This window comes from Eleginops maclovinus, chromosome 15 (assembly GCF_036324505.1).
Source record: "Eleginops maclovinus isolate JMC-PN-2008 ecotype Puerto Natales chromosome 15, JC_Emac_rtc_rv5, whole genome shotgun sequence".
Classification (NCBI taxonomy): domain Eukaryota; kingdom Metazoa; phylum Chordata; class Actinopteri; order Perciformes; family Eleginopidae; genus Eleginops; species Eleginops maclovinus.
The window spans coordinates 13,562,653-13,589,673 of record NC_086363.1 but is presented as its reverse complement, the minus strand read 5'-3'; the positions used below and the strand labels follow the sequence as shown (position 1 = coordinate 13,589,673).

General features: G+C 39.7%; 1 protein-coding gene across 1 annotated transcript; it reads right to left on the bottom strand.

Annotated features, from left to right (window-relative positions):
• Positions 1 to 322: 322 nt before the first annotated feature.
• On the bottom strand, positions 323 to 26,572 carry LOC134876939 (mitogen-activated protein kinase-binding protein 1-like). Its single transcript, XM_063902213.1, is given in 34 exon segments — positions 323 to 597; positions 599 to 730; positions 1,847 to 1,932; positions 2,784 to 2,872; positions 2,964 to 3,057; positions 3,158 to 3,760; positions 4,068 to 4,225; positions 4,538 to 4,684; positions 5,909 to 5,975; positions 6,550 to 6,741; positions 7,760 to 7,899; positions 8,044 to 8,189; positions 8,838 to 9,038; positions 10,535 to 10,572; positions 10,795 to 10,922; positions 11,150 to 11,260; positions 11,812 to 11,875; positions 12,032 to 12,143; positions 12,229 to 12,304; positions 12,792 to 12,910; positions 14,270 to 14,340; positions 14,679 to 14,804; positions 14,921 to 15,012; positions 16,695 to 16,882; positions 17,000 to 17,143; positions 17,968 to 18,157; positions 18,677 to 18,837; positions 20,564 to 20,746; positions 21,286 to 21,423; positions 21,745 to 21,915; positions 22,944 to 23,001; positions 23,200 to 23,262; positions 25,123 to 25,214; positions 26,195 to 26,572. Coding segments are annotated over 34 exon segments (4,590 nt in total). The 5' UTR covers positions 26,297 to 26,572; the 3' UTR covers positions 323 to 489.
• Between the last annotated feature and the right edge of the window lie 449 nt (positions 26,573 to 27,021).

Genomic DNA, 27,021 nt, shown 5'->3' with positions numbered 1-27,021 from the left:
ATGTTCGTTTGTTTTGAGATGAACTATTAAACCGTGCAGCCTATAGGGGGTGCTAATGGAACCTTTTTAATTCTGTACCAAGATATAATGATTTAAAGTATCACTTAAACAGCGCCTGATGAATTATGTGGCCCAACTGCATTTAACATACAGTACATAAACTACCTGTGCCTTTCATGTCTATCATGTTTGTCTGTTTGGTGTCTCTCTTTGTAACGAATATGACTCATTACACTTGTGAAGTTTGATTGTAAAAAGTAGGAAAAAAAGAAGCTATGGCAACTTGAAAAATATAATAATAAGGCAACTTTTTATTGCTCAGTGTATAATACTCATTCAGCATTCATTAACTCAGTTTCTCCAAATATATAATCACATCCCATCTGCATTCAGTCAATAAATAAAGTTTTAAAAAGATAAAACAAGTGTGCTGTTCCCAGTGCTGCTATATGTGCGTACAGTACATACACGTGGCATCAACTTCAGTCCTCACGTCTTAGTGTCCAGTCTCCTCTCCACAGACTTCAGCAGCAGCTCAGCGTACTGCTCCAGCAGGGCCAGGGTTTTTTCTCCTTCACCTTTGACCCCCTGGTCCACCTGGGGGCCCTTCAGATAGAGAGGAAGGGGGTGATAAAGAGTCCAGCTCAGCCTTGACCTTGATCAGGGCCTTGGACAGGATGCACCTCATCTCTGTCTGATCTTCCCCGTGCTGCGGGTCGCATTGTAGTATCTGGTGACGATAAATAGACAATTTGATTACCAGTTGATTGCTATACGGAGAAATTGGTAGGATATGTGGGTCACAGTTTGTAAGGACATAACAAATATAACACAAAAAGTGCACACGGCCTGAAAGCTGGTTACGATGCTCTCCTAGGAACACGTTTTCCTAGCTATAATTCTGTTTTTCTGGTGCTGTGTCCAACATTTTTATACCTTCATTGTGGATGCGTGCTTATGATCTGGTTCCTAATGTTTTATAGTTTGATTGCCAGGAATGTCCCGAACAAGGCAAAAAAAGAAAATACAGGCAGAAGGCTGCATGCTCTCTGCAGCTACACACACCACCACGTCATGATTGAGTGCGATGACTATACATCTTTTTTATTTCATTTGATCAATGACATGTTCTGGTTCCTGCTTCTCTAACCCTGTTTTATGTCATGATTTTAATATCTTTACGTTTTTTGACTCATTTGTTTGTAGTAGGACTTGCTAGGACTGAAAAAAAGACACTTGATATGCCATCTTGGACTTGTCATACATGGGTCATTTTTTATCAAACCATTAATAGAGGAAATAATTATTATTTTAGGATATTATATATTAACATTTTTGAAAGCTGAAGCCCTAAATATGTGCATCACAAAACCCAAGTTGAGGTCTTCAAATTGCTTGTTTGACCAAAAAATGAATCTTTCAATACTTGGATTCCTATCATATCAGACAAATAAATGCTTTACATTCTCACACGTTAGAAGCCGTTTACGGAAGTAAAACAGTATCTGTTGATGTTCCAATCCATTAATGGACTTGTGTGTGTTTCATCTCAATAATAAAAAAATAATGGATTCTACCACAAAGGAAATTACAAATTAACTGAGACAAAATGATGCAGCAAAACGAGATTAAGTAGTTTTCTTAAATAAGACACATATCAACAGAAATATCTATTCAAATATGCAATTTATGACTATGAGAGGACTTTGAAATTGGCAGCTTTAACAGGCATGAAGCAAGCAAGAAATTATCTCTATGTATTCCCGTTTTATCCTCTCTATCTCTTCCAAAAAACGTCTCTCGTTCTCATTTTCACACACTCTCATACAGACACACACTGACTGACCGTAGTGTAGAGCATGGCAGTTTTCCTCAGACTGTTGTGAAGCTCTGTAGCAGCCTGCCTGCAGGTTTCCAAGGTGATGGAGTGATCTGAGGAGAGAGCAGCATGAGGTAAATCCAAGAGTTTACAGAGACATACATATTGTACATCGTACGCACACAGACACAGTTATTGAGCAGAGTAGGCACACAGTAAGTGTTAAGGAAAAGGTAGATGAAGCAAGAAAAAGTTGGTATCAGAAAAAGAATGCTACAGATAAAAACTCTTGAGGAGGCAGCTGTACAAAGGAAGAGAGGGGAGCTTTGTGAGCAGTGGAACCGAGAAAAATGATTTTCACAGTTTATATCCTCTGGCAAAACACAGTTGTAGGTATGAAATGTGGACTGGATACCACTAAATGGCATTTATGGTTTCTGTGTTATGAAATTGAAATGAAATCTGTCGCGTTTGTGAGGCAGTTATCATCCACAGCACAGCAGGCACAAGATGGAGGAGTTATTTTAAGATTCATCCCAAGATACTTTTTTAACAGGGGAGGTGAACAATGTGAGGCAGAGCTATCGACAGTGGTGCTTCAGATATTATTTCACATAAGATCTTAGAAGAACAACACAAGCAACATTATTAAAACAGCAGCTTTGCTTTTCTGAATCGTTCTGAGAGCCAATCCACACAACTTGGAACACCTTGTCTTATTGAAACCAAAACATTGCTCTCGTGATTCTTCTTTACAAAATTAAAACTACTTCCACGACCCAGTCTCTGAGGACTCACCAGAGTAATCACAGTGTGGACAGCTGGAGGAGACAGAGACAGGCAGAGGAACGTGAGACAGACAGTCAGGCCTGAAGGCAGACGGCGAGCAGTCTCAAGAGACGCATTGATGAAGAAGAGGAACAGTAGTGACGGACAGGTTGATAAAAGAGTTCTGTGAAATTACCTGGCTTGGGATCAGCGCTGGATGTGTGGACCTGTTCGGGCACCAGAGGGCACTCTCTGGCCATGGCCACCAGTGATGGTTCTTTGACACTGTGAAAAAAAATGTTAGAAATTTGTCAGTTTAAAATAAATTCTCAAAGAAAATGCAGCTAAATGTTTAAAGTGGTGTGAACAAACATACCTCTCTGAAACAGAGTCTGTCTTCTGCCTCACTGGTAGTAAACTTGGCAAAGAAGTATCCGAACTTAGAGACTTAGAGAGTTTCCTGTCCAGTCCTGAGGAGAAATATACAAAATCACAAGCTTTAATCTACTTTTAAGTTCTTTGCTTTATAATTTATGCATCATATGTACAGCACTTGGCTTGCTGTCTAACCTCTGTTTCCTGGAGTTGATGTGACCTCACATCCAGGGTGTGCGGAGGGTGTAGACGCCCTCACTTGAGTCCCATCGAGGCATATGCTGCGGCGAGGGCTGAGAGGCTGTCTGGGAAGTGGGATGCGTGTTGGCGGTAAGTTCTGAGCAAAACGAGAGGGCAAAACTGCCTCTGTGGGAGGGGGAGGAGAGGGACTGTCTGATAGAGGAAATTCTGAGAGGGAAGATGGTGATGAGATATTAAAGGAGAAACTGTTGATAGAGGATGAGGTTGGCAAGGGGGATCCGGTCTCCATCTCCCCACGCGGCCTCCTGACCCCGAGCGGTGGCGACGAGCAAGGCGGAGAGCCCATCTGCCTGACGTCTCCCAGCGAGCTGGAACGACTACCTTTGGCCTTGGAGCTTGCAGTGGGTTTCCTGTAGGAGTTTCGGGACTTGAGTTTGGTGCTCTCCCAGAGCAGGGGAGAGCAGGGAGATCGAGGGGATCCAGAGGAGGGTGAAGAAAGGTCTAAGGAAGGTTGGGGATTGTCTTGATCCAGGACAAGTTGCTGAAGTCTCTTGCGCAACTCAAAAGAGTTGCTTGAGGGAACAGGTGAGCGAGGAGCTGGAGAAAAAATGTGTGAAGATTAGTTGTGAGAAAATAGAAGTACATTTAATAATTTCCTACTTAATATAAACATACAATTCAAAAGATGTTAACATCAGATGAATGTATTATTGGCAATTCCAGGTTATAATCCAAAGTCAGAGGAACTTCTTTACAGAAAATCCCCATTCAACAATGTAAATTCCCTCTGAGATGTTTAACTGTCTCACAATGTACAACTAATGGAGACTAAATCTGCCTGGAAAATTATAGAAAAGGCAGCAAATGCATAGCAATAAATGTACTAAATAATGATGAAACTCACGGTCTGAGGCCAGGTTCTGGACAGAGTGTGATTTCTGTAAACATGTGGCTGGGTTCAGCATCAGAGGAGCTTTAGATGGTTGGTTGGACATCCTCCACAGGTTGGACAATGAAGTCTTTCTCCTCTTCACGGGTCTGAGGACAGGAGCATCTGCCCTGCTGAGAGGCAACACAGCAGCTGTAAAATCACTTCACAATTATTCAGTTAAAAAAAATTCAATTTTAAAAAGTATGTCTGTAACTACACTGTAGCAAATTAGTCGAATGCATAAGATTAAGAGTTTCCCCTGCTGTTGTTTATCTTTATCAATTATGTATCTCTTAGTAATAGCATGAGCTTCAGAAAATGTAATTGTGGTAACAAATAAGCTTAGTGTGACCTCTTTAGCATTTATGATTCATTGATCTGCCAACGTAGCATTAGTCTTAAAATAAACCCCATGGAGCTCCTGGTCCGTGTTTTCTTCTTACTTTGGTCCTTCGATCCTGCCAGGGGTTTTGTATTCCGTGTTTCTGCTCAGCTCATCTTCCATCAAGGGTAGCACTTTTGACACTGGAGGCTTAGCAAAGCGGCTGCATTGTTCCTGATCATGCAAATTGGCAAAGGTAGGCAAGCTCCTACACCGAGAGAAAGCATTACAGGGTTAGGAAAGCAAGTGAGGTAAAAACACAAAGTCTTACTGCACCGTACTTCTACAGTACGTAACAGGAAAAAAAACACTATTGCAAAGCAATAGGAGAACAACGATGCCACTGTCAAAATGCTACCTCTGTCACCAGCTAGAGGATTGTGTTTGTCTGTGAGTCTTTTCACTTTCTGTTTGAAATAAATGAAAACGAAAGCAAACTTATGCATGTTTTTTTATCTGTTTTCTAAACGTGCACAAAACCATGCCTTTTTGTACTGTAACCTACTGTCATGAGAGTGGCATTTATAAAACATTGACAAAATGCAATACCAATTATTTGTAAGATAATAAATCCCTCATTATTAAGTAACAGCTGAACAGTTTAGGAAATTTGCAAAAAGTTAAATGGAAATATGTTACTTTTATCATCAAATGTGTAGCAACAGCAAGCAACTAGATAGCTGAGCTAAACATGTCTTAGCGGAAAGACAGGAAACAGCTAGCCTGTCTCTGTCAATGAATCACAAAATCTGCCTACCAGCTCCTCTAAAGCTCACTTATCAGAACGTTTTATCTCATTTGTTTTGATTGTACTAAAGCAAAGATAAAAATAATTTTAGGGAGGGTTTTGTGATGTACTATTTCATTGTCCGGGGTAGTTGCCAGGCAACCACAAAATATTCAATGAAGGTACTGGTTAAGGAATACTCTGCCACAGACCCCACATGAAATCTTTACAATTGGTTTTTGTACGACTTTAACAAACTAAATATAACATTTGAAATTGTTAGATTCCAAGCGTTTTCCCTGTTTCCACTGTTTGTGCTAAGCTATGCTAACTGACAGCTGACAGTAGCTTTATAATTAGAATTCAGACATGAGAATGGTATACCATATGACATATGCAATGTAACTCCCTGCAAGAACTCAAATAAGCATTTCAAATATGTTAAACTATAATACATATTTAAATGTCTTGCTGAGCAATCGTTTTTAATACAAGTTAAAAAGTTGACACATTTAAAATCAAAAAACAATCTTCCTACCCAAATACAATAGCCCAAACATACAGTAGATAATAATGTGATTCAAACTGACAGCCTGGCTGGATCAGGAGGGTACACACATGGTTTAGCAGAGCAGTGTGCATGATTCCACATGGGTTTGTAATTATAGCTGTGAATCCACACTGGGCTGAAGTGGTCAACAGTACCTGTTATTATGTCCTCTGGCCAGGAAGCGTGAAGACATACTGAGCCGGGGGACTCTGCTCTGCTCCACTGTGGACAAACGTCAAGCGTCAGAAAACAAAACAGAACAGATAATAGAGACAGTGGCAGAGAGAAAGGAAAACAGACATTGACACAGAGGGAGAAAGATGGAGAAACCAAAACGCTCTTCTGCATGCAAGGTCATTTTTTTTTGGCAACCAGTGCCTTTAATATAGTGCAGTTCAGAAACGGGGAGACAGAGGGGAAGACGCGTGGCAAAGGGACTCAGGCCGGATTCGAACCTGGGTTCACAACATGGGGTTCAAACCCCTGTATATGGCCGCCTGCTCTACCCACTGAGCTATACGACGGCCGTGCAAGGTCATTTATATTCACATTTTAGATAATCATTTGTTAAACATTTTGTTGAATAAGCATGTTTTTCTTGCCTAGAATTACATCGATTAGATAGATATCAGTCTTATATTTGTCAGTTATATGAAGCTACAGCCAGGAGACGTAGCTTAGCTTAGCATAAAGTATTGAAACAAGATGAAACAGCTATTTTCGAGTGTTGAACTATTAATTTTAATATTCTCGACTATCTCAGGTTAACTGCGTGTGAGTTTTTGGTGTCTCTTACTCAATCGGCGGCTCTCTTCCAGACTCCTAATGTTCTGCTTGTCGGATTCTTCTCTGCCGTGGTCAGAAGTGTCAGTCACTTTCCTCAAAGCCTCGTCCATACTTGTCACTTCTGCCTTCTGCTCCTCTTCCTCCCTCTCATCATTCTCCTCATCAGAGCTGTCTTGGTTCAGGGACTCTACATCTGCAGAATCTAAAAGAGCAAAAGGAGATAAAAACATCCCTTTTCAAACCCTCCTTGACCTTGGTACATCTTCTGCATACATACAGCAGTTGGGCACTGATAATCCTTTACAACGGACAGAACACGGAGGCTTATGCGTTTGTATTATCTGAGACATTTCTATGAGGTCTGACACTGAAAAAATCCCTGTCGACAGATATCAGCTTTATTGTATGTTAAATAGCGATCAACACTTTAATTTACACTAAAGCTTTTCATTTTAAATCCAGCACTTTTGACACACTAAGAGCAGACATTTCCAACTTGAAAGAGAAATGTAGACGGATAAAAAGAAATAGTGGAATATAGCATACAAGTGTGGCTTTGATATATATTTAAAATCCCTTAGACATCCGGCTGTTTTATTCAAGCTCTCTCCATTTAGGTAAAAAGAAAAACCTCAGCATCTATGACTTGAATTCAGCAACTGAGATGAACTTAAATACATACATTTTAGGGCATTCCTTTTTTTTGAAGAAAAATCGTACAATCCTAGAGAAATTTGAGACACATTCATTAAAATGTTAATTTACAAACTTTAATGATGTATCCTATATTTACATTAGTTTGTTTTATTAATAGATTGGTCTACTATAAAGTATTCTAACTAATTGTGTATGTTCTTTATAGACATAGGTCTTTCAACTGTTGATATGTTAATATTTAATGTATATTTTTAAGTCCATTTGTCTGTCTGTTAACATGCTGCTGGACAAAATAATTTCTCAATTTGGGACGAATAAATATATAAATATATAAATATCTATATATATCGAATAAAATCAAATGTATGAGTTGGAAAAGACAGTGTCACTGTCATTGTCACTGTCTTTTCCGACTCATACAGATATATAGCACTGCTGGGGGAAAATGCTGACTTGTTGTGCCCTTGTGTTTCCATACTAGCAGGCATGAAATATTAAAGAATATTTATTTGACCAATTATTTAGTATTGCTTGGTTTTTTTGTATGTGTTTTAGGGCCTCACCGTCCAGGACACCGTTCTGGCTGGAGTCCCTGCTGTTGTATCCCAGTGAGCAGGCACTGTCCGGGCTGCGACTGTCCTTACTCCCACTGCGGATCCCTCGTCCTTGCCTCCTGCAGCGCTGCTCCTTCACCGTGTAATCACTGACGTATGAACACAGAGAGAGGTGGAAACAATGAGGAACCGAGGGGAGGAAGGACACATTTAAACCAGGAATAGAAAGGCACTTTTGTTCTCTTTCAGTGTCATTGTGGAGTGAAAGCATTTGTAGGGATTGGGGGATTTACCTGCCCTCCAGACTAGCATCACCCTCGCTCCCCTCACAGTTCAGTGGCGCTCCGTCAGACCCCCTAGTGCCCTTGGATGGATGTGAGGGCAGCCAGGCAGAGTGTGGCCAGGGCTGATGCCTGTTGGCTCTCTCCTCAAACTGCAGCTGCACAAAATTAGGTGATTAAGGCATTGTGTGTAGCATCTTTTTCTGGCAGAAAGGCGCCGGCCAGAGCATCCTTCCAGCATTTCATTAAACATAAACCCTCCCAGCGCTTCTTTAAAGGTTTATTTGACAAATACATCGTAAAAATATATCATCGATTTGATAAGACATACTAGCGGGGCCCCCTTGTCTTTTATCTATCTATTAAGGCTACTTTGTATCCATTTGACAGCATCTTTTCACCTTGAACACCAACTCTCACACTTTGTACAAACAAGTTTGTCAGTCTGACAGCTGTATATCGAGGAAGACCATCCACGTACGGCGTTAAAACACCTACCAGCAGCAACACTCAGTGTATTCTATGCTCATTTGCTCAAACTAAAGGGCTTTTCATCTTTTTTTACGATAGCTTTAGTCTAAAACAAACAGCCAAAAACAAGCTTTGCCACCAATTTCTACAGTGACGTTAGAAGTTATTTTTAAAGTAAGTATTTTCAACTCGAAGCAGTCGCACAAAACCGTGAAAGGACGCTAGGTGCATCGCTTTACGCAGAGCAGGCCGCATGTGGACACAGGACCTACACAATGCAAACACAAACACACACACACATGTATCTATATGGACAGATATAGATCCATGCATACCATGGGCTCCTGGAGGCTGAACGTGCTCCCTCTCTCTCTGGCATGAGGTGAGCAGTTGGGGTTCTTCTTATAGGTAAAGCTCTCTAGGTGTCTCAGGTCCAGCATGGATTTCACCTTCAGCTCCAGAGCGCCTATGCGCTGAGACCAGCGCCTCCGAGGACGTTTAGAAGGCTCAGGTGTGACCTGGCTGACGACTTCCTGCTAGAGACGAGGCACACAGGGGATGTACGAGTTAATACAGTGAAGCACACCTCATTGAAGATAAATGCCATGGTGCAGTTCTAGGAAATTAAACTTGACAAGTAAAAGGGAGATTTTTTCTGCAGATGTACACTTCTTAGATGAGGTTGTGGGATCTAGTTTTGAGTGCGCACATTTTGGATTTCACGTTTCTTTTTATCATTTTTAAGGCTCAGCAGGGTATTTCCTCCCCCAGGCGCATCACAAAGGATTTAATCTCATGTGTGGTGGAGTGAAGCCCGAGATCCTTAAACCAATTCAGTCCTTCTGAAGTACTGACAGGAAACTAAAAGAGACAGCAGAGCGGATCAGCAGCTGAACTGTTCATCAACTGTCCATTCTACATTCTTAAAGCTTGTACTGATTATCATCTCTGTCGGGAGGAAGCCTTGGTAGGATCGTTAGTTTGTGTGTGTGTGTGTGTGTGTGTGTGTGTGTGTGTGTGTGTGTGTGTGTGTGTGTGTGTGTGTGTGTGTGTGTGTGTGTGTGTGTGTGTGTGTGTGTGTGTGTGTCCATTGCTAATCATGAATACTACTTGACCCATTAGCCTATTTTTGTCCCTCTAGCTTGTCTAGAAGAAAAGACGCAAGGAAAGGAGGTTTTCTAAAAGAAACACAGGATTGCGCGCAGCCCCATCAGCTTTACTCTTTTCAAAATGCTGTAACGAACTCACTTTATAAGCTAAAGGAAAGATCCTGATACCATACAAGACTATAAAAACATGAACAAATCTATTGATACCAACCAGGTTTTGATAGTTTGTCTGGAAAAGCACACAAAGACGATCTAAATTAAGTTAAAAATGAGCCCAAGTGTCGTAAAAGAAGATTCTTAAATTGTTCCTCTAGTTGGGGAACAAAGACGTTATGAGTATTCGCAAGAAACTCTCACTGTTGCTGTGATTCACAATACAATGATAGACAGTGTTATAACATCATGCACGGACTCCTCTTAACCAGCCAGTACTGTATGGGCAGCAAGTGATGAACAACTGCTTCAGTTAGGAATCGTGTTTCTGCTAGGGATTATTAATTCCAGATTTTCACTCTATTTATTAGTTACTAAAAACTATGAAGTGTTTATCAGGAAGGAATAAAAGTAAAACATTGTGTATTGTTAGGTTTTATGTACTGAGCATGAATAAGATGTAGAAAAAACAACAACAACGATCTGGAATATACACACAATGACATACTGCATTACTGTAGATACCCGAATTCGAATGGCCCTCCTAAACATATGATAAAATACAATGCACTTTTCCCACTGTGTCATTTAATAATCTAATGTTTTCAGCCCAGTTTGTGTCTGTTAGAAAAACAAGATGTCAAGAATGATGGACCTGGGAAACAACAATAGTATTGTTTATAATTCAAAAGCACTAAAAAGTTTTTTTGTAATGTTTGGTGTTGCTTTGAAACTGATAAAAGTCTTATCACATTGAATAAATCACAAACCTGTGTCAGCTCCCAGTCCTGACTATCATCTGAGCCACCTGTTGTATGAAAAAGAACAATAACCATAAGCTTTGAACAGCAAAATACTATTTGTTTGATGTCTCGATTGCATTTCTTTATCAAATACTGCCTTCCATAGAGGTCAGGATTACTACAGAGAGCAGATACCTTCAAACACAAGGGGTTACACCTAAATGGACATCATGAAGTCATGTGAATTAGAGATGACTATTCTCATTCAGTTTTCGATCTGACAATACCTGAGTCCTTCTCTTCATGGCTGCTGTCAGAGGAAGTAATGTCTGCATTGAATTCTGGGTGGTTGTTATCTGCGCTGTCCTCGTTCTCCTCTTCATGGTCGCTGTCAGAGAAACTGTACATCTCCTGCCTGAAATAAAACAGAAACCAGACAAAATGATGAACATCCTGAGTGAATTCTCTTTACGCTCTATCATGAAGTTAGTAAAAGTTCACGAGGAGCTAAAGGTGGTGTGTGTGTGTGTGTGTGTGTGTGTGTGTGTGTGTGTGTGTGTGTGTGTGTGTGTGTGTGTGTGTGTGTGTGTGTGTGTGTGTGTGTGTGTGTGTGTGTGTGTGTGTGTGTGTGTGTGTGATCACCTGAGACTGGAGGAGTTGCAGGGTGGTGTGTTTGGGTTTTGCCGGAGCTGGCAAAGCCGCTCTCTCATCCTGATTGTCAGCTCTGGAGCCAGTCGCCACACAAAGATACAGCTGGGAGATAAAAGCATTCACGCATTAAAAATTCAACATTTCATTTCAGCTCCACTGTTGAGGGAACTGTGTGCAAATACGTTTCTCCGCTCATTACCTCTGAGGCTGAAGAGGATATCAATTTGGTTTTCCACAGCAGTTTTATTCTAGTGCCCAATTCATATTTGGAAGTCTCGTTGTTATAAGAGCTCTAAGTTCAAATATAGAACTAATATGTGTTATCATTTTAAAGATAAAACTGAATTTGAATAGTCTCAACGCTTAATTGTCTATACTCACACAATTATACACATAATCAAAATGTCATATTTAACAGATTTCCTCTAACTTAATCAATAAGAACAGTAATTAAAGTCACTTACTTAAGATAAGGATAATTATGGCTCATTTCAATTATTATTTCATACTTTTTTGTGGTTCTTTTAAATACATCTAGGTTTTCTTTGTGTGTCCCTCAGTTTTTTCCACTGTTCCTAACACTGTTGTACCTGTTAAGTCACTAATGTTTAGATTTTTACATAAAACCAGAGTATAAAAGGATTGTTTCTCACCTGTCGCCTGACACAGAAATCAAATGCCTGCAGTCGTTGGTAAACTTCAGCCCAGTGACAATCTCTGCAAAACACAACAATATGTCGAAGCCAGTTATATTGTGTTCCCTGGCAGGTGTAGGTGATAGATACCCTGCTGCTAGTAGGGTGTAACTCACTCGCAGCTCAGGTTGACAACATAAAATATGTGTCTGTGACGCACAGGTGTGTGTTCTATTACCAGAGTGTCCATCCATCGTGGCGACACACTCCCCGGTGTCGAAGTCAAAGATGCTGATGTTTTTATCAGAGCTGCTGGTGGCCACGTATTGACCTGACGGATCGAGCTGGACCTGCCCGGAAAGAGGACAAAAAGGGTCAATATGCTGTATATATATAGGAAGGGGACGACATTAGGAGCATTGAGAAGCATGTTACCCTGAGCACACTGCCATCCTCGCTCAGGGAGCCCTTGTAGAGTTTCTCCTGCTTGCCGTTGCTGATGTTGAAAATCCTGCAGACAGGAGGAAAGACAAGGAGCTTTAAATAAATTCCTCTTTAATCGTGACACATGTACTTGTTAACACAGCACCACACACAGTGGCAGCTTCTCTCAGTGGCAGTTTGGCCTTGCCCAGGAGTCAAACAAGCACCTCTAAAGTATTGGTCCACTCTCCATACTTGGTCTATTCTGAGGCTTGAACCAGCGACCTTCTGGGTCCCGAATCAAATCCCTACAGTCGCTACTGCCACACAAAATGACTCTGAACTCAACCCATCCTAGTATTAGGCTCAGTGGGCTGCTATTTTTTACAGCGCTGGGGAGTCAGTGTGCAGTGCTTGAGTCAAGGACACCTAGGCAGAAGTTTATCACTCAGAGACTTGAACCAGTGACCCTCAGGTTCCCCAGCCTAGTTCCTACTAACTGAGCTGCCACCCCTTGTTACCTTATTGCTAACATCAAGGACATTCAAAAAACACAAACACGCCCATGGACTCACCTGATGGATCGGTCCTGGCAGCCGACAGCAGCGTGGCAGGTTGGGTCCACACCCATGTCATACAGCGTGGTCTTCATCACCGTGTGGTGAGAACGCCTGAACTCTGTTCCTCTGTCCGTCTGTGAAACAAAAAGAAACACTGTCAGGTTTTTTCTGAAGAGGATGGCTGCAGTTGTTTCATCATTAGGGTACATTTGATACATAAAACAGCATGAGACTTCCTATTTGAATTGGCCTAAAGTTATTATACAGAGTGAGTCATTCTGTTTAAGGAAATTAGCTCAATTAATAACATTGAAAACACAGAAGCAATTTGACATACGACCTATAATCCATGAAAGGCAGAACATTCGGTATTTGCCTTGGTTGAAGTTTGGCAGAATATAAACTGTTTGAAATGAAGGCCATAGAAAATCAGTCTTTGTAAAACACTGAGCACAATAACAGGCAGCTTCAAAGATGCTCATTTACGTTCTGCGGGGAGCCCGGGCCTGTCACAACACGTTTCTGAAAGAACACTCTGTGAAGGTCTGGATGCTGAGCAGAGGTCTTACTGGAAACTAACAAGCCATTGTTTTACTTACTCTACAAAACCTAATGAGTCACTGCAGAGGCCTGAATCAGAAAATGATGTCAGAAAATTGTCCCAGTGACGCAGAATCAAATGTAGAGGAAAGGATGCAGCAGGATGTCATTTTTAGCATTTAGTTGTACAACCTGAACACCCATGTACTCATTTTGTGGTACATGCAGTAGAGCTGTATTTACAAACAGAGACTAGATATATTGTGCTTCTCCCTTTTCTGCACAGCAATTCATAGTTTGAGAAAAGAATACATTAATAATTCATTTTAGTCAAGATTGATCAAGCAGCAAGGAATGCTGGACCAAGATTAGAGCTCCACTGTGTCTTTAATGGTTGGATATAATAAGAGAAATTAAGGAAATTCATTTTTGCTGTAGCTTTCTCTGTATAGCAAAAGTAAAACATATTTTTTCTAGTCATGTTCAAATAGCTACAGCATAAACTAGCATCAATCAATCCTCTTCAATAAAATGTTCATAAAAAAGAAAAGTTAAGAAGAACTTATATTATGTTATAAGTCCGGTCTGGGTATAATTTTATCTTATCAAATATATTTTAAAAAATCATAAAACAATGTTATCTTTGGACAGAGCCAGGCTAGCTGTTAAGCACCATTTCATGTCTTTGTGCTAAGCTAATCTAACTTGCTATTGTCTCTAGCAACATATTTAGCACACAGATAAACTATTACACTCCATTTTTTCTATTTGAAATTAATTGAGTCATAACAATGAACAATAAAGTTGCAGTTTAGGAAGATAGTGCTGATATTTAGTTAGTGTACTGACATAAGTTTGTTTATTGGCTATTGTACATCAGTATCCCCCTCTGGAAAGATACGTGATAACGGGGGGTTAGCTCATGGATTGCATCTGGCTGAAACATGTATTACCTGATGTGCAGTGCGGAAATAGATGCTCTTGTCTGCCCCACAGCTGATCATCTTCACCTTATTGTCATCGGCTGAGGAAAAAAGACACAACATAACAAGTTATTAACGCCCATAGTACAAAAGGTGTACAAGTTAATAGTTAATACTCGAGACAAAGAAGACCTTGACAATCATAGACTTAGTAAATCCAAATTCAAAACAAGTGTGCAAGTAAGCAAATTGAGAGAACATTTAAACAAAGCGCAGAACATAAAGGGCTTTGCTTACAAGAAATAGAGCTCCACTTAGCAAATGCATAGTTGTAATCTATTATCTACACTGAAATAAAAGCGTGGGACTGAATGGAGATGAGAGCGAGGATTAAGCAAAGATTAGCTGTCAGATGTTGACAGAGTCTCAAGTGGCTCACCAGCAAAGCGGACGGCTGTTATGGATGAGGAGTGCTCGTCAAGAGTCTGCACCAGACTGTAGTTGTCCTCCGCATCCAAGATGTGGATCAGACGGTCCCTGCTAGCGGAGGCCAGCAGCTTCAGACCTGACGATAATAAGGCAACTAAATCTCATAATCATACACACAGCCAACGCACAAAGATACTTCCAGTGTGTCATTATTATAATTGTCAAGACCGTCAAAAAAAAACCCACACTGACCGGTTTGTGGTTTGCTGTATTCCAGACAGAGGATCTCAGCATCATGAGCCTCTACTTTCAGGATCTCCTCCATGCTGCTGAGGTCATGAACCCTGCAGGGTATCAGATTAAATATATCTTATTCATCCTAAATTGGGAAATTGTTTTTTTACACAGATCATGTAACAACGATTTGTCTATGTTGATTTTTAACTATCTTCAATAGATTTTATACATTGTCTTCTCTCTTGGTGTGTCAAAGTTCCCCTATAATACTCTTTTTCAACAATATATTATAGGTTTCAGATATATACAAAACATATCTCTGAATGATTTGGCTCGAAATACCAAACAGATCATGTATTGTAGCATGCCATAAACCCCTCTGTTTCAGCCCTGTTTCAAATGAGCTGCTGCTGGCCACGCCCCTCTAGGAGATGATTGGTTTAAAAAAACATGATGGTGCTCTAGGAGGAGATTCGGGTGATAAGCTGGGCGGTTGTTACCTTGGTTGGTTATTGGCTAATGGTTAAAGAACCCAAAAAATCATTGTGACATCACAAAGCGGCCAAAATCTGATCAGCTCATTTTCAGACAGGTTTTAAATAAATGGATCGGGACTAAAAGAGAGAGAATCTTTTTTTCCTGAAACATTCGGAATCTCTTACACAGAGGGTACACATATTAATGTATAAAAAAGGCATGAAAAAGCGGATTTTGCATAATAAGTGAACTTTAACGCTGCACTTTGTGCCTGTAATGTGCTATATAAATAAACTCACCTTAACCTAAATGCAGGATGTTAACAAGGCGTTACAAATGAAATAAAAATATAATTAAATTAAAATAAATGTATTAGTAAATATATATAGAATGATACATATCTAAGGGGTATCTATAAAATACACAATATAAAACGCACATGAAAAAAAAGACTTCTACAAAAAAATATAAACGAAAAATAGTAAATACATTATTCAAGGCTGAAGAGTAGTTTTTTTAAGTAAAAATTAAATGCAATGGGGTACAGTGTGACAACACTGTGTAGTAATTGTATAGGGCAGGGGTGTCCAAACTGTAGCCCGGGGGCCAAATGCGGCCCGCGGTCCACTTTCAATTGGCCCTCAGCAATGCTAAAAGTATAATGGAATATGGTCCACACCTGAAACTTGTGCTTTACTTATATTGTACTTCTTAAATATGTAAATATATATATTAAACAGAAGTATTCACGTGTTAATAAGCCCAATTTCCAAATAAATTCAGTAAATTAAACTTGAACGTGAAACAAATCATAGCTGATAAAAAAAACGTATTCACATAACCAGCTTGAGATAGCTCTTCATATTTCCCCTTACTATAACGTGAGGCTTCTGTTTTAAGGGTGAGCTGCAACACTGTTTGTAACTAAATAACTGAATCCCTACGGAGAGCTGTGATTTTCCTTAAAGGTTATTCAAGTGTCAAGAATAATTGACCTACATCTGATTGATTTTGCTAACTTCACTTATGAGGCAATATACCTCTCCTCTAGTGAGAGGCCCAGACCTTTGTATGTTTTTTGTATGTGGCCCTCAGGGAAAAAAGTTTGGAACCCCCTGGTATAGGGTATAGAAAGGGAGGAAAAGAGTGGAATCTGGTTTAAGAAAATAATACTAATATGAAGCTGGGAGTTTTCTGCAAGATATATTGCTGTTGACATCGGTATGTGGAGAGGGTATTAAAATACATGTTTTTCTATGATGGAGGTCACCTCAGCCAGACATCAGTCTCAGTTTAAGCCTCCCTGTCCTACCTCAGCATCCCGTTGCGATCTCCAGATGCCAGATGTTTGCCGTCTGGACTTACACAGATGGTCCTGATGCCCGTCCTACTTTCTGCTGCCTGTCCGTCTCCAGGTTTGTCTGCATTCATGTTTGTCAAACACTCTGGATCCAGCAAGGCACTGGTGTTTTCATCTATGTAGATTATATTCAGGAGATCCTACAAGGCAATGGCGGAAAGAAAAATAACGCTTCAAAGGGAGAATTTGTGCTTCTGAAATGTTAACATTTTGTTTTATAGGAGATGAATAAATGTAGATATTTACGCCAAACTCACAGTGCTGAGGATGTTTGGAGAATGAACATGAGTTTGTGTCCAGTCTGACGTGCGCCACAGTCTGATGGTGTTATCAGCTGAGCAACTAAGGAATGCCCCTGATGACAGACCAGTAGCAAATTCACCAGGAACATCTGGGAACATCTGGGAAAGGACGAGAGAGAAAGTCTTCACTCTAACAATGTAAATTTCTCCTCTGTGGGATGAATAAAGGTATACTGATTCTGAATAATCATAAAAAATATATATTCAGATGAGGTAAAAAGGATTTTTTGTAAAAGCAACAAAGGTTTCTCATAATAAGAAATAAATGTTAAATGGACTGTACTTTTATGGGGCTTAATCAAGTCTTTATGACCCCTCAAAGCATTTTAGATACTACTAGTCATTCACCCATTCACACCTCGTGCAGAGCAGTACCACTTGCTCTAGGGAAGCTAAAATGTATACACATTCACACACCGTTGGCCATGGGGAGCAACTCAGGGTTAAGTATCTTGCCCAAGGATACTTGTATCGAACCAACAATCTTCTGGTTGAAAGACAGCTGCTCTCGCTCGCAGCCACAATTGCCCGTTAAATATGCAAAATTATTTCTAAATTGCAATTTTAAAAAACAGTATGGACTGCCTTTTAATGCCTATCATCAGCAAGTACAAACATTTCATACATTGGAAAGAGAATATTATTAGTATATAGCCTATTTATTTGAGAAATATAAAACTATTATCCAACTGTGTGTCCTAAATTTGATATTTGGATACTTAGTAAAGAAATAACTGACCAAAGAGGCCCAGTTTTTGCGCTAGGTTGGTATCTAATCCTCCAATGTTCCCCTATCAGAAGCCCAGTCAATACAACATTCAACCCATTGTGTAATTATTAACTACACACTGATCAGTGGCTGGTTTGAAAAATACTACATGTGTCGCCACGGTGAAAAAGGTGTTGATTGTTCACTTGTTTACCTCCAGGTCCCCGACACAGGCAGCATGGAAGAGGGTAGAGTGCACCTTCTCCACCATGCTGATGTCTGTCACATCCCACACATACACACTGTGGTCATTGTACACACAGCTGAGCCACTGGCTGACGGGGTCATAGGTCACATCAATGGTGTCTGGGTAACGGGCGTCCGTCTTGGTAGGAAACAGGTGGCTGATGGGAAAGTGATTGTTATAGATTTGTGTTGTCATAATAGGGTTATTTCTAAGTTTGATACAAAACTGTTAAAAAATATACTGTTTTCAATAAAACGGGGGTCAATTGAACTTGAATATGGAATAAATACTCAATTTAATTTAATATCGCAAATCATTTTAAATTTGTTTAGTGAAATGCTTGAAAAAACAACAAAAGTTTTGTGTTTTTAACAAAAACAAATGTGAAAAATATACCCCACTTGTGAATAGTATAACTATTGTATAGACATTACATTTCTGTCAGGGTTTGTAAAATATATGGTACAGTTGAATAACTTGAGGCGAGCTTAAAATACTGCCCTATTTCAACTCAAAACCCACTATTGATTTTGACTCTGGCTGGAAACATTTAGGAGTTGTTTAAACTGAGAAACAGAGCCCTTTGAGACAGGAGGTGCTATAAATGTAGAGCATTGGTTCCTGCAGTGGATCCCTGCCAAGAAAAGGCTGTTTTAACTCCTGAGCTCTTCTTCACCTGGCCTCCGTGATGGCTGAAGCGTCAGAGCCGAGGTGATGCGGCCGGGGCAGCGTGCAGATGAAGCAAAGGTCGACGGGGCCGAAGGCTCGCACCGTTCCATCAGAGCAGCCACAGAAGATTATATCCTCAGACAGAGACAGGGACTGAGCCACGCCCGTCTGAAAGGCAGGACCAAGACAACAAGCACATCAGCATTTCATAGAACAGTTTACTGAAGACCGTACTGTAGCAGGGACACCTGTCCATGTTATATGAATGGTTTCATGAAGCCTCCCCCACCAGATGTCAAGCATTGGGATGTCTAGTTTGACTCATTTTCTAGTTGTTGTTTTTTTTGCTCCCGTACACAACCAGAATTTTTCCTAAAATGGAAAGTAACACCTGTGTACTATTTTGGTTTTCTATTCAGTTTCTGTTTTATTTATATTTTTTATTATGATTATTATTATTTATTTAATTTTGTTACTTATTGTTTGTTATTTACTTAGCTATTTTTGTGTCACTCAATAGAATGATCTGTCAAATGATCAATACTTTGTGACTCCAAACAAAGAAATACAAAAATAATTTTAAAAGATATCTATTCATTGCTAATAATAAGAAATGCATAATTGAATAACCCCCTATGGGAAATTCAGTTTTTCTCTGTTGCTGATAAGTAACCAATACACACACACATGCACAAACACATGCATTGATGGAGAGCATTCAGAGTGAAAGAGCTGCCTTGTTTCGCGCCATGTTTCCAGCAACCAGTCAACACAAAGTCCTTTTTTTTGGGTCCGTGCGGGGACTTTAACCAGTGACCATCTGGTTCCCAAGCCAAGTCTCTACAGACTGAGACACTGCTTGCTCCAATATAAAAGGGTGACCTCTTGTAAAATCCAAGTACCAAGAGAAATCAACTGCAGTTTCATGATTAAGTGTAGATGAGTGCCCCAGCCCTGCGTGTCAGTAATGATAAAGGTTACAGAAGGTTGCAGTGGGACATCACTGCGTCCTTATTGGAACGCTTCCAAACACCTTCTGTACTCTGCCTGCTGCTAATCCCTCTCTGATCCTCTGACGGTAAGCAGGAGCAGGACTCACACACTTTCATCTTCTTTATTAAACACCACAGCTGGACACTGAGCATGATTGGTTGTACAGCACTCAGTAATGGATGCATAAATATACTGAAGCATTAACATCCCATTAATATCCCAGACACCTACTGAAGCAATAAAGAACTAAATGCATGTTCATGGAAAAGCAGCGGCATAGCATTTGCAGCTTTTCAAAGTAAGAAATAAATGTTGTAATGCCACTTACTGTAGGTTTTAAACCACGCTTATCAATGAGATTTTTAATGGAATAGTTTACAATAAAAAGGTTGCTCTAAAGGTAGAAAATGCACATTGACTCCAAGCATTATCAAAGAAATGTGAAGGTTTTTACATGATTGGCATAAAATGTATTAGGAAAAAAGAATACAAAGAAATGAACAACATTTTAAAGAAATACTCCAACATTTAAGAAGTCTGCTTGTTTTTTTTTCTTTCCAAAGTCAATGAGGAGGGCAACACATTCTGTGATCAAATGTAAAATGTGTTATATTGGGCTATAAAAATTGATTGAACACCATTCTGTGACATATATGCCTTAAATATAATACTACAGCCAGGAGATTGTTAGCTTACCTTAGCACAAAAACTATAAATAGGGGTAACAGCTAGCTTTGCTCTGATATGAAGTCTTTGAAAATAATTTGATTATTTTAATATATAAAGTGAGTTTTAAAGTTAATTTTTGACAGAATTTTTCAAATTCAGACAGAGGAAGACTTCTGTAGTAGTGGTAGCTAGAGCCCGTCTCTTCAGGATAGTTCCTGTAACTGTCACTTACCCGCAGGTCCACCCACTTGTCCAGCGTCCTCTTGCTGTTAAACCCGCACAGCAGCCCAGAGGAGGTGATGCAGAAGGTGGAGTCAGATGCAGAGCCCCGCCCACAGGCCACATCACAGAAGAAATTGTTCCTCAGCTCCCCCAGCAGCCCGGAGCGGCCCAGCAGAGGGACAGGAGCGCTGGCCTGAGCACCACACAGGGGTCAGGGTTAGGTGATGAGGGTTTGAGGAGAATACTGGCTACATTTACACTTATCACAAAGTTACTTCTGGGTTTGTCGACATTACATCGGCATCCAGTCTTTTAAAAATGTGTAGAGTTTAAAAATATAATTTTTAGGTGGCAAAACTAGCAAAGAAGGCCAAAAGAGAAGAGAACGAGTTTCACAATAACAGGTGTTACCAAATTGTTTCCGATTTCTTACTTTGAGTGTTTATTTATTTGATTATGCAATAAGCTGCAGAAAACCATTGAAGACAACTTTGTATAGTTCAATGATGTGAAGACACAAAGCTTTGGAACAATGAATTAACAAAAAGAAAGAAGAAGAACTGGGAGAAAACCATACTCCCACTTAACTTTGATTTTAGCCTGGGCTGTTGTCAAAGCAATGAGTGTTATTCACACTGTGTATAAATGTTGGAAGAAAAACAATATATATATTTTTAAATGTGGTCGATACAAACTTCATAAAATAAAAAAAACAACAACATTATACTTTACCTTGCTGGCCTTGCAGTGTTCCAGATACCAGAACTTGACATGTCTGTTCCCCACAGTGACGAAGTAGGAGCTGTCCTCGGAGAAAGACACACCCGTCACCTGACTTGACACCTTGTTGGCAGCCACAACTACATCTTTCTGCAAGAAAATAAAACAACAATACATGTTTAAAACATAGCATTTGGTGATCCTTTTTACTTCACTAAGGACATTTTTAGCTTTCTAATTTTCTATTTCCTGTTTGCTTATCATTGACATTTCCCAAACTGTAAACAAAATAAAACTCTAAATAAGATTTACACTATAACATGTATTGAAAATAATTGTAATGCTAAGCTAAGCACACAAGTTGCTGATAATACATGAGCATCATTTTCCAAAATGTCAAAAAAATCATAACTAGGAGCGTTTTGGCAAAAGCCAATTGGTTTGTAGCTCACACCATTATGACAGACGTACCTTCCATGCCCAGACGTTGACCATCATGTCATGCTGGTTTCCCACACTGACAATATATTTGTTGTTGGGGGAGAAAGCCACGCAGGATACACCATACTGGTGCCTCTGGAGCTCCGCCACCTGTCTCCGTTCTGCCACGTCCCATAGTCTCACCGCTGGTAGATGACCGCTCTGGGGAAAATAACAGAGGGATGTAGAATAAATTTAAACTGTATGTTTTATCATGGTTTATTGTTTTTGGCTTTCTTTGTCTTCAGTCTTCAAATCCACTGGAAAAACACAGAGCAGTCACCTGTCAGTTTAGCTCTCCAAGAGATTATCCACTCTGCTCACCGTATACAGTTACTTGTCCCTCGACCTGATCGTTTTATTTTCTCTCAAGGGTTTAAAGGTTAGCAGTCTATTTGTGTGGCCTCTCGCTTTGATAGAATTACCTTTCAAAGGTCAGAGTTAACAGGTGAGAGGAAATGCAACCTGAAGGACACTGAAATGAATGACATTCAGCTAAAGCCTGAGCGGCATACAAAAGAGACAGATAGAAAGGACATATTCAAAAAAACATATGCACGTCTGCCGCCTGCCTGTCCTTCACTTAACTTAGCTCCTGTGTGGTGAATGAATGAGGGACGTTTCTTATCAGATCATTCATTCAGAGCTGTGATAATCTCAGTTGGTTGCAGAATATTATTTAAAAAAAATTCTTGGAAGCTTAAACTTGTACATTGACCAGTTTTATATAAACATTTTTAAAAAGTTGTGTAATCACTTACAAGTATATATAATTGAGAAAATTAGTTTTTATTTTATTTTTTCAAATAAGCAGAAAAGCGGCCTATCCCTGTTGCATTTGGTCTGTTGGACTTTGGTCTCTGCCGTCATGTCAACTACTGCACGATCATCCACTTACATGCAGAAGTCTTTAATCGGCTTTGATTGGCTGCGGCGGATTAAGATAGTGGGTTGTGTTGAGGCACACATTGTATCTACAACACTCACAAATTACAGTGATACATGAGGGGAACTCAGTCTTAGGCACTTCCCCAATAAGGCATGCGTGATCCCCATTCAAAAATGAGTGTAGGCCATCCTGCTGGGATGTTCTCAACTATTTATGCTATGGGAAACTTCAGCCTGAAAGATGTTGAAATTCTAGAAAAGCACATTAATGCAAGGCCAGATTGACAGTAAAAAATACTAACCTCTCCTGTGACTAAGTGCTTGCCATCGGGGGAGAAAGAAAGAGCTGTGATGGTCTTCCTGTGAGGGATATAAAGAAAGAAAGCTCAGTGTGACTCATGTTTAAGTCAATTTTCTTTCTACCCAACTACACCACCATACCACCATGCAGAAAGAAGAGGGCATATACACATGCTTGTTGCTGGATTTAGTTGAAAGATCAAAAAATAGTCCCAACAAGAAACTGTTTGGCATAGATTGTATTTGGGTTCAACTCACCTTGACGTGTTTATAATGTGGTGCTGTCTGTTCTTTTTGGCATTGAGCAAAACTACCACACACCTATAGAAAGAAAAAAACTTAATATATTAAGTCATAATTCACAGTATGAGATATGTTTTTTAACCATATGTCATAAAACTAATGCATTTGACTTAATTTCGAACATTTTCGGTGCCAACCTTCAAGTGAACTCTGATGTAACACAGGAATCTAAATAGTATTACTCTACAGAAGTAGGCCTAAGTGTACTAATCTCAGTCTATCCGTAATTAAACCTTATTATGTGACCTATTTAAGAATACAACACAAAACAGAATAACCCTGTACTTTTTCATAAATCTACTCTTTTGTGGGTCATACAATGTTGAACGCATGAACAATTTCTGAACTGTAAAACAAATTGGTAAGACGTTACTGAGCTAGCTTCAAAGATGCTCAAAGGTGTTCGACCACGTCATGTATTTAGGTGACTATTATTTAATATTTCAAAAGAATATACTGCTTAGTCTTTCTTGCCAAGAGTTAACATAACTTGGCATGGGAAGATTGACAGACACCACACCACCCTAATATTGGTGCTAATATGAAGCCGCTTAGCTTAGCTTAGTTAGGTTAGCTTACCAGACTACGTACAGGTAGGTAACACAATTATCGTAACACCATCGTTGCACAATTCAAAGAGATATACTATGTTCATTTTAACTTGTGCTTGTTTAAGTTCCTGGTAGATATGTTTTTTTCACTTTTCAGCCAAGACATAATGGGTGTTTTATCCTGTTACACCTTTTTTAAACCTACGTAGCTAAGCTAATCAGTTTCTGGTGCTAGCTTCCACTTCCATGGATACATCTCACTACATCATGAGATGTATCCATCTTCTTAGTGTATTTTCACAAGTTTCAAACTGATTAATGATATTATCATATAAACAAGTTATTGATCATTTAATCATGACAATATATGACGTACAAACTCCTAACATAAACCCACTTTTGTACGTGTGGTAACGTGTTTGCCCTGGTTTTCTGAAAGCTCTACAGTAAAAGTCCTGTCTTGATTGATTCAAGTGTTTTGTTCCTTCTTCTAGTTGTGTGACTAATCCACTTGTTCACATTTTTCCATGTTCAAATGATTGACATATTAATATAAAGTTTCCTTCCTCTTCCAAAAGCACCTGTTTGAAGCTGTCAGTTGTATAGGGCCATCACAGGTAACTGCATTCCTTGTGCAGATTTAAAGTGGGCATAAAGATTGCCAGACTCTTACATTTAAGTAGGCTATAAAGCTTGCTAGTGACATCCAGAACAGGATTAAAAAAACAAAGCCCCCCCACCTACACATGTAAACAGAAATGCCACCAAACACACAGCAGTGGTTTCTCTCACTCAATCACAAACATACACTCTTGGCCACAAGAATAGTGTACACAGTCATTGACCTTCTTAGTATTAATACAGCTTTGTCAGAATGTTTGAGAACAACAAAAGAGGCTCAGTGCTTTGTTTCTGTTACAGCCTAGCTGGCCCTAGTGTGCTTTGGGCTTTCAGGCCCAAAGCATTACCGCTGTTGGTTATATCTAAATCCTGCGACCTGCATCTCACAATTATTTTTATTCTGCATTGAGCAAGTTAACAAAGCCAGTGTCACAGTTTGCCCCAAATTAATAATACTCCACACAACTTTACATCAGTGAGAGATTCAAAGGAAGCCCCCCCGAGGATAGGACAAAAGAAGCTTTGGAGTTCCTCAGATGAGATACTCCACAGAGCTCTCCTCTTCAGTTCCTCTGAGATAACACATAAACAGAGGGATTTGCACACTAAACGTCTGTGTTAGGTAGATATGATAGTAGGCATGGAGTGCTGCTAGGTCAAAGGTCAGATATCTGGATAAAGATGTAGAAATGGTTTCTCTTCTTACCCTGCAGGATAGGCAACCAGACCAGATCGAGGGTCACAGGCCAGACCGCTGTTTCCTGAAGCTGTGATTCCTAGCACCTTCTCTAAAGTCACCTGTAGAGACACACAGTGGGAGAATTCAATCACAGGGAGAAGAGAAAGTAGAGTTGACAGTGGGATAAATACTGAACAAAGCAGCAGTGATTGAACTAAACACCTTGGTCAATAAATCAAAGAGGGCATTAGATTGGTTTGAATGCAACATGGGAGGACGATGTCTGACTAATGTCCACTTATTTTGTCTGTCTGTCTGTCTGTTTTTCTGGGTAATTATGAAGCAGCCCTAAGTGTCACTGATGACTTTGGAGTAAGATGAATGTACCTGAATGTACGGTACACTTATGAAATATTAACAGTGAATAATAAAAAGCATGATCAGGCAATAGCAGGCTTGCTATCCAAAACTAAACTACTGTGTGCTTAAGTTTTCTATTTAGTCTTGTTAATAAAAGTTATATATTTTCATGAGTGTCACTCTCTAGTAAGTCTCCTTTTATTTTGTTAAGAACTAATGGTTTTATCTCCTTATGAATGCATACAATTAGATGTTCAATAGAAGTAATACAGTATAACTAAAACAAGAGATGTTGATGCAAACTGGCTAATCGGTTTTATCATTGGATTATAATGAAGTTGCAAAATATTTTTTTCCCACCACCAAAATTGGTAGTGAATTTTATAATTTTACAGAAAAAACTAGACACTCAATAGATAACCCCTGTGTTTTATATGGTAAGTCAGGCAAATCTATCAGCCAAGTATATTTTACCAGTATTTGGCATGTAAAATGTGCTAATATTGTACCCTACTAATAACTAATATTGAAGTATTTGTCAACAATGTATTATTATAAATAGACCCATTAATTACAACTATAAACCCTTTCTAAATGGTGCCTTACTACCCAGCAACATTTACGGCACTTTATAGAGTTTTCTATAAAGTGCCCCAAATATTGCTCAGGTAGCATTTTCTTCATATTTAAATCAATAATCACTGCAAAGTATAAAATGGATTTAGGTTTTGAGATTTACCTTGCTGGTGAGAGTTTCTTTCCTGTTCTTCTTGTGTCTGATCGATGGAGAACGCAGCAAATTCCTGAGGCGACTTTTAATTGTGAACCCATCGCCTGGCATTTTGTGGCACTTCTCAAACAGCTGCTTACAATCCTCCGGACAAGCGCATGCAGCAGGGCTGAAGAAAGGAATGAAAAGACTGTCACGATCCTCCCACCAACAAGCCTCCCACCAGGCAACTGTAGGTGTTCACAAAATCGGACAGTGTTCCTGCAGCCGGGATTTGTGGACGGTAATCTCTTGAGTTTACTGGTCTCTGCGGTCTTCTGCTGCGTGTCGCTCCACACCAAGAGTTTCCTGCAGCTTCCTTCCCAACACTTCTGGACTGATGTTGTCGACGCGCTTCGGTTTGCACTGACAAGTGGAGGGGGGAAATCTGTTCCTCAGCTGTTTGCATCCATGACATCACTGGATTAATCTCAACCTGCAACAGTCACATGATTACATCAATGATGGCTTTTGTTGCTGTTGTTCCTAATTGATTTAATAGGATTACAGAGAGGCCACGGGCAGACGTAAGCCGCATGGCGGATGCTTGAGTAGCTCTGTTTGTAGGCTGATTGGACGATAACGCGTATCTTTTTATTCATAATGGATAATCGTTTCTTTAATATGCAAATATGCCTAAGATAAAGTCCTTTTCAGTTTTCTTTGCTCCTTTTAAGTTCACTGTGTTTCAAATTCCGTATGTATTTAGCACTAGATATTGACTTGGCTAGTGAATTATTTAAAAGATATAGGCTAATCAAAAGGCTCAAAGCACGTTGGTGCTAATATTGTAAACC